Source organism: Monodelphis domestica, chromosome 2 (genome assembly GCF_027887165.1).
Source record: "Monodelphis domestica isolate mMonDom1 chromosome 2, mMonDom1.pri, whole genome shotgun sequence".
In the NCBI taxonomy this organism is placed as follows: domain Eukaryota; kingdom Metazoa; phylum Chordata; class Mammalia; order Didelphimorphia; family Didelphidae; genus Monodelphis; species Monodelphis domestica.
This window is the reverse complement of record NC_077228.1, coordinates 387,463,429-387,472,113: the sequence shown is the minus strand read 5'-3', so window position 1 is coordinate 387,472,113 and position 8,685 is coordinate 387,463,429. Positions and strand designations below refer to the sequence as shown.

At 37.0% G+C, this 8,685-nt stretch overlaps 1 protein-coding gene across 2 annotated transcripts; it reads left to right on the top strand.

The window, feature by feature from the left end:
- Positions 1–3,997: 3,997 nt before the first annotated feature.
- Positions 3,998–6,720, top strand: LOC103101144 (mannosyl-oligosaccharide 1,2-alpha-mannosidase IA-like). 2 transcript variants are annotated; one of them, XM_007484496.2, is made up of 3 exons: positions 3,999–4,180; positions 4,859–5,728; positions 6,610–6,720. In XM_007484496.2, the coding sequence occupies exons 2-3, from the start codon at positions 5,105–5,107 to the stop codon at positions 6,628–6,630; spliced, it is 645 nt and encodes a 214-aa protein (XP_007484558.1). In that variant the 5' UTR covers positions 3,999–4,180; positions 4,859–5,104; the 3' UTR covers positions 6,631–6,720. The 2 variants fall into 2 exon arrangements, with proteins under 2 accessions (XP_056674664.1, XP_007484558.1); XM_056818686.1 differs by having other exon boundaries at positions 3,998–4,180; positions 4,859–6,637.
- The last annotated feature ends 1,965 nt before the right edge of the window (positions 6,721–8,685 follow it).

Sequence of the window (8,685 nt, the reverse complement as noted above, 5' to 3'; positions counted from 1 at the left end):
AGAGGAAACCTTCTAAAGAGATATGTGTGGATACACAAAGAATTTATCTACCAACTTAGTGTTTTAAAAGACATGGAAAATATGGAAACAAAGGAACTTCATGGAGGATGAATAAAAAAGAGAGGTATAGTTCTGTAAGAATACTTTTAGGAATCCTAAAGTGAAGAACACAAAAAAATTCTTTTTAAGCTAAGTGATATACAAGATGAAAATCAAAGAAGAGGAAAAAACACTCTTTGAAATGGATAGGACAGTGATTACGGTTTGAAAAGTGTTTTACATATATAATCTCATTTGATCCTCATGGTAATCTGTGAGGTAGATGCTATTTTCTTCATTTTTCAGATGAGGAAACTGAGACTGATAGGTTAAGCAACTTGTCCAGTGTCTTCACATCAAAGGAGCATATTTTCCAGACTTGTCATCAATAGGGACAGAAAAATAAAGTTATTGACCCTGTCACTAGATTCTGATTTTTAAAAAGACAATTAACAACATAACCTTCCAATAAAGGATTCAAATGAAATATCACCTTCTTAAATTCCTAACATCTGAATCTGAAACATATCAAATTGCTATCTCTGTGACACTGCAAAAAACCCCTACACAGTTGTTACCTGGGATTATTTGGTTGACCTAACAACAGAGAAAGTCCACAAAGTAGATGCAGAATCAATATGTGACAGTAAAGGAAGTGTACACATGTTTGCTGAAAATTTCATAGCCCATTGAATCAGCTTACTCAATCTCTAGAAAGTTCTATTTATTTTCAATTCAATTCAAATCAATAATCATTTATAAAGCATCCACTACTATGTGTCAAGCACTCTGCAGGGTACTGAGCATATCAAGACAAAAAAAGCAGTGACAAAGTTTTTTATGGAAATTTTCCTAACTAGAATTCTGCCTGCCTTATTCCATTGTTTTGAGGTCTTTTGTAAACTGTAAATTGTAAGCTCCCAATGCTATTCACTCTTCTTTGTCACAGGAGATGGTTGTACTGAATGGCTAGGGAAGAAAACCGAGTTACTCTAAAACTTTACCTGTAGATGGCAGCAAATAACCATAAACTGAACAAAAGAATGAAAATAAATAAAAGCACTAAACACATTAAGTCATGTTTAAGAATATACTTTAGTAAGGACTAATTTTTATATATGTCCCTAAAAGTTGGACTCAATAAAGCATAAATCTCTATGATCAGTGGAAGTAATACAGTTGGATATGTCCAACACAGAATCATAGAATTTTATATCAAAAAAGAAATCAAAGGTAATTTAATATAGCACAGACTTGAAGTAGAAACAATTCCACTGACAAATGGTCATCAAACCTCTGCCTGGGAATCCAGTGGAGGGGAAGCATAGCTCCTTACACTCCAAAGAAGTTCCAGGTCTAGACCACTATAATTGCTTTTCTCCCCTTCCCCCCACCCCCATCTCAAGCCAAAATCTATTTTCATTGACTGGTTCTAGTTCTTCCCTCCGGAATGAACAATACTAATATAATCATTCTTTTGTATGATGATGTTTGAAATATTTCAAGATAAGATATAGCTATCACATCCACATTAAGTATTCTTTTCTCCAGTCTAAACAACTTGAGTTCATTCAACAAACCCTGTTATGAGTTATCATAATAAAGGAAGTAGGGTGATTGAGCTTTTACTTATTTCATTGTGGCTATTCAATCATTTAGTTATGTCCAATTCTACATGACATGGACAATAGCTAACCCTGGGATTTTCTTGGCACTTAAATAAAGAAGAAATTTGCTTCTATCAACATTCACTCACTGACTCTGACTTTTGGAACTAAGAAAAATAAATCACAGAATCACGGCATTTTAGAATTGAATTTCAGTGGCCTAGTCCAACCAACACAGGAAAGAAATCTCCACTATAAATGTCCCCAAAGTGATTATCTAGCTTCTGTCTGAAGTATTCAAAATAAGGAAGGCAATATTAAGAGAGCAAATAGTTACCCTGGATGAATTCAAATCACTGAGTCATTCAATTTATATGAATGATACCCTTGGGTCCTGAAAGAATCAGCACATTTGACTGCTATCAGTGATATTTGAAAAATCAGGGAAATTTGCCTCTTTTTAACTTTTTCCCACTAGTATTTTTTCTGAAGGAATAAACCTAATACCTCTTGAGGCCATTTCCTTTTTGAGTAGTTCTAATTGTTAGAGGTTTTTCCTTGAAATCAAGCCTTAGTTTATCTCTTTAAGAACTTCTATCTACTGTTCCTGGTTCTGTTCTCTTCCCCTTGACAGCTCTTCAAATACTTAAAACATATTTCTTATTCCCTATGAATATTTTTAAGGCTAAACCTTCCCAGTTACTTCACAGAGTATGAATTCAAAGCCCTTCATGAATGCAACTGTCCTCTTTTGCACATTCTTCAATTTATAAAATCTTTCTTAAACTTTGGTATCTGTAACTGAACATAATGTTCCATATAAGGTGTGACAAAGAGGCCATATTTAGCCACTATCTAGGCTGTTTCTTCACTTTGCACATAGTAGGTACTTGATAAATGTTTGACTTCAGAGACCTGTGATTATATCACTACAGGTTTTCCCTCCACACATTAGTAGACATTTTATTAGTTGCTGGGTCATCCTCCAAATTAGCATCTTCTATTAATAGACTTCTCTCCATTTCACTAAATTGAACCTGATAGCATAGTTCATTCCTAAACTTTCCAGCTTTCAAAGACCTGACAACTTACATTCTAAGGCAAAGTCTTAAAGAACACAGAGTCTATGAAGAACTATATACTATGAGGAAGAATTATATCCATGAAGAGACCTAGTGTAGGTAAACATGAATGAATGTTTATTTATTAAGCCTTTACTATGTACAAAATGCTATGTTATGCACTAGGAATACAAAATAAAAAAGCTGAAATGGTTCTTCTCTTTTGCTCACATTTTGATGGGAAATTGGAAGCTTCAGATGCAAGTTAGATGGAAAGGTCTCATGGTTCTTAGGGTACTGTGCAAATGGAAAATTCCTTTTCTAAAAGGAAAAAATCTAAGTGGATGAGGTAAGTGGATTGGTGAGGGAGTGGATTGGTAAGAATTCTTGATGTAAATTCTTGATTTTATAAACACAAAACCAGTCAGGATTCTGACAAAAATTTAAATTAAAAATTTCAACCATAAAACAGAATATAATTGGGATTCCATTTTTCCATTACAAATTACATGATAGATAACATTTTTAATAGCACTTGGGGTTTGCCAAAGTTTAGGTTGTCTTTTCCTGACAACAGCCCTGGGAGCTAGATATTCTCATTTACAGACAAGAAAATTGAGCACACAATTAAACTCAAGCCTGACTCCAGGTCCAACTACCTGCTACCTAGAAGGCAATTATTTCTTAAGTACAGGTGAGATTCTACGAAGTTTCATTCCATTGTTGAGGACAAAGGACAGAGTTTGGTCTCTGCAATTTCTTCGACCTTGACTTTCATGAGTTATTAAAGATGATTCATTATTAAAGATTGCTAATACCTGTTTTGGGTTTCCAGGGAGGATTTGTAAAGTGCATCATCATTAAGAATATTCTTAGCAATAATGTATGAACCACATCTGATAACCTCAATCTTTATCTTTGGCATTCGTCTTGCCCTTTCCCTCTAGGTTCTCTCCCCAAAGGTTCCAGTTTGTAGGTCTTCATTTACTCTGAGAATGTACTTAAAGAAAAACAAAATGTACACTGAGTCTAGGAACCTAAGGATTAACTCTAAAGGCCTCTCTCCCTTTCTCTCAGTCACAAATTCACCCTCAGCGACCCGCAGATCTAGAGAAAATGAACCAGACCCATCATTAACTTAGGACAGTAGCTCTCCTGTAGCCATTAGCTGTGCTAAAGCTTTGCCCCGCCCCCCGTTGTGTCCTCATGCCCAAGCCCCATCTCAGCGGTCTGTGATTGGCCCAGAGGCAATGTCACTCTCTTCAGCTAAAAGTCCACGTGGCAGTTTCCCAACTTGGGAGTTGTTTGTGCTACCCCATCAGTCCAGAGGGATAATAGAAGTGTGCTCTCCACAAGCCCAGGCGGAGGGGGACACAGGAATGACCAACGACCTGCCGCCCTTCTGGCGCAGGAGTTTGAAGCTCCTTTCAAGGAAAGAAGTCCTATCCCGTTCCTGCCCCTACCACCATTCAGGTGGGTTTGGGGCACCCTTTCCTGAAGGAGGAATCTGACAATTTCTTTACCAGTCATAGGATTGTAGCATCTAGAACTGGAGGGAATGTCTTAAAAAGCATCTATTCCACTCCCTCCCCTTCATTTTAACAAATGAGGATGGAAACTGAGGCCCAAAAAGAGAAAATGACTTTCCCAAAGTTACATAGAGGGCTGAATTTCACTGGACTTGGTTTCAGATATCTAAAATGAGATATTATTAGCACTGTGAAAACCTTAAAGCACCATACAAATGCTTATCATTATTATTATCATCATCTTTATTCAAATTTCCATTCTGCACTGAATACCTATAAGACTATGAATCACGCTTAACCTGGAAGGTGGAAGTGAGGAGATAAGGAGGAAGTATCAATTTCCTCATCTGTAGAAGAAGGGCATCAGATTAAAGATCCCTTCCAACTCTAAATTTATAATAATATTATAGCATAGGCAATTGAAATCTTAAACATGTGGTATTCGTTCAGATAAGTGGCAGAATCTATCTTCAAATTTAGATCCTTTGACCTCTAATCTCTTCTATACAGGGAGTCAAATTCTCATAGGAACTTAGCCTAGCGGTAGGGAACATTGTGAAGAAGAGACACACTGGAAATTTTATTTTTTTAAATAATAATTCTTTTCTTTCTCTCCTGGCAGCGGCAGGATATACCTGTGTGGGTGGATAAAGGTGTTTGACTGGAAGGAGACCGAGGGAGAAGCTGTTTCATCATTTCACCCCAGACAGGTTCGAAACCATAGAACTACGGCCAAGCTGGAAGGTTTATCAGCATTTTGATATTTGGACACGTGCAACTCGAACCTAAAGTGGCAGTGCTCACTATATAGTTGGCGGAACCTGGAAATAAGAATCATCATTCAGCATCCTCTGAGGCTCACAGAGCCATGCGTGTCGTAGGGCATGAGAGGATCTTTAGGGCCTCACCCACTAGCCAACCAAATCGTGACACTATCATTATTGGCAGCAGGAAAGTAGCCAACCAGGGATCTTTCAAACTGACAGAGAAATTCGTCAGACTGCTGCTGTTCAGCGCTCTTATTACTTTCTGTTACGGAGTGATCTCTATGCCATTATCTTCTAAACTGTTCAGCCGGGTCCTATTTCACTCCAACTCGGCGGTCCTGCTGACCAATGATCAAAAGCAGAGAAACAGCTTGGGAATCAGCAGCGAGGAGGTGGGGATAGAGAATGGGGCAGAAAGTGAGCAGAAGCATCTCAGGGCAGAGAAGGTAAAGACGATCAAGATGGTAATGGCTGCTGCTGCAGCTGCTGCAGACGTCTTAGTCAAGATTCAACAAAACCATGAACAAATTTGGAGGGAAGCGAAAGAGGCTCTGAAGATAATGCCCGAGAAGATACAAATAGATATTCCCAAAGAAGTTCTCCAAGATAAAGTACACAACAATGAGAATTCCAAAGAGCTGCCTAATACGGATGTAGGAAATGCTGTTAAGACAGTAACCCAAAGACCTGAATTCCAGCAGAAAGGGGAAAAGACTGATGAAGAGGTGAGGTGGGGATTGCAAAAAATCTTCATATATATACCTTTGCTATTTTTCAATGGAAACCGATATTCATTGCTAATTCTAGTCTAAGAGAGGGAGGTTATTCAATCTTTTCCTATCCTGAGGTAACTAAAACTGGGGGGAGCAGATAGAGGGAAGAGACTTTTCAGCAATATAATAAACGTTTTGGTAGGATAGATCCAAAATCGATTTCAACCTTAGGGTTAAAGTTTTTTGCTTTTAAATTACTATACATCCTCAATATCAGCAATAATGTAATGAAGGTAAAAAAATGAAATATAAACAGTATGTTTCCTTCAAAATCTGTTAATCAGCTGACTTGAAGGGGAAAGAACAAAGGATTTTCAGAGTGAAAATATAAGTCAAGCAAATGTTGAAAAATTTAATGTGTCCTTGAAGTATTTCAAATGCCATATAGAGAACCTCAAATCTTAATAAATAACTGTCTCCATTGTTCCATTTCATTTTTGTGAGAAAGTACCCTTACAGAGGATAAGTTGCTGAATTTTAAAGCAAGTTAATAGATGAGGCATGGCTAGACCCCAGGTCTCCTGATCCCTGGTCCAGTGTTTTGGACTCTTACCTGCCCTTGTCTGGACAGTTCAATTCCCTTTTAAATTCTGCTTTTTGTATTTGTTTCCCACCCCCTTCAAATCAAGGTACTTTAGCAATGGCAGAAGTATTTCCTTCTAAACTAGAAACTAACTCCTTTGTCTATAAGATACACCTTGAATAGATTTTTAAAAAATTTTTATAAAACATGTTACCTACTTAGAGAAAATATCTCTACAGGAAAGGTTATGATTTTAAATGGTGAGAAGTAATTATGAATTAAGTTTCATATCTTTTTTTTTTCCTTCCAGGGAGTCACAAATAAAAATTGAGGAAGTATGGTGGCCTTATTTATTAATCTCTCCCCACAGTGTCATGCAAGATCAATTTTATTAAACTTCTTGCTGAACAAGTCAAGCAAACCTGTGTTTGTTTCTTTTTATCCCAAGTAAAAATTTTAAATCCTTATTTTGTGTCTTAGTATCAATTCTAAGACAGAAAAGCAAGCAAGAGTGAGGTAATCAAGGATAAGTGACTTTCTCTGGTTCATACAGCTTAGAAAGTATCTGGGATCGCCTTTGAACCAAGGTCATCCCAACTCTACGCCTGACATTCTATCCACTGTGCTACCTACCTAACCCCCTTGCCCAGTAACTTCTAGTATTCAGTCTCTTTTCACATTTCTCTATCCAGATAAACAACTTAATTCCTGTTTTCAGACAAAATAGCAACAATTTAAAAAACTATTCTTAATAATTATGGCATTAGAATCAACCTTCCCTACAAAACTCATAATTTTTCTTCTCCAAGGAATTCAATGCATTCAGCAAAATAGGGAAGAAAAAATAAAGCCAGAAATGCAAACAAAATTGTAACTTGTGGTTGTGATCTAAAAATTATAAGTATCATAGTTCATTAAAAAAGGATATATCTTAACAAGTTACATAAGGATACAAAAATCTAAGGAAATTTTAATATAAATAGAACCATAAGGGGAAAAGTCAATATACACACATTTTTTTCAAGTAGTTTTCAAGAAGTGTGGTGTTGCCAGTGTAGAATTAGTTGAGAGGTAGGTAGGTGGTACAATGAAAAGAGAGACCTGGAGTCAGGAGAACCCAGACTCAAATCTGGCATCAGACAATCTCCTACCTGTTTAGGGCAAATTTACCCTGGGAAAATTCATTTAACCCTTTTTGCCTTAAAAAATTTTAGTTGAGAGTACTCAATCAGAATTGTGTAGAAAGTTTAAATGACATCTAATTAGGCCCCCTCAGTTTTGTGGCCCTGAATGCTTCCTAAAGGTCAAGATATGCTTTGGGTCAACATCTTTTCAAAGCCACAACTACCAGCCCTGACCAGTGGTTTTCTTTATCAAACTAGTCCAATAAACCAAGACACAGCTATTCATAGAAAATATCATTCAATTAAACAGAATAGCAAGGCGAAAAACCAGAAAGATCCTCCACCTTTTCCAATCACTCCTTTCCCTTACACAGAGGACTAGTCTATCCCACAGATTCTCATCCCATCAATTGGAAAATCATTCGTTAGGAACACATATAGGAGAGGGAGCAGGCATAAAGAATACATGTAGCCAGGGTAACTTAAACTCCTAGAGATGTATCCCAACTTGAAGATCCCTTTTGCCTATAGTGCTGCTACTAATGATCCAATCTGTTTGTCTGGAAATGTCATTTAATACACTGAAATATAAGCTGCCTTCTCCACTAAGCTGGGAATTGCTAATGTCATTTGTTGGACTTTTTCTCTATTGCACTGCTACTATCTTTTGGTCATTTGCTCTTGCAACTATGTTCTTGTAAAAAGGAAACAAACAAATACCCACTATGTTCCAAGCACTGTTCTAAACACTTTAGAAATATCTCATTTGATCCTCATAACAACTCTAGGAGGCAGGTGCTGTTATTTTCATTTTCATTAGGAAACTAATAAAATGAAGGTTAAGTGACTTGTCCAGAGTAATACAATATAATAGTGCCTAAGGTAGGATTTGAATTTGGGTCTTCCTGATTCCACTTGGACCCCATGCTTCTGTTTGCTATGTCACCTAGTTGCCTCCACTGAGGGGAAAAGGAGACAAAGATGGAAGAGGAATTCTTTCCCCTATTTTGATGGAAGTTCAAGGATAAGAAATAAAGGGAAAAGAGAGTAGGAACTGTTTCTCCTCAACTCTTTTATTACTCACTCTTTGGATGGCTCTTCTAGACTCAGTGGTCAATCGTCGTCAACACAATCGCATACAGGAAGCATAAAAAATTGCTGTGTCATCCCAAAACAGAGTTCCTTCAGAGCCAAACTAGATTAATTATTCAGCTCTATTAGAAATGCTTCCTTTCTGACAAAAATCTATGCCCTGTGGACTT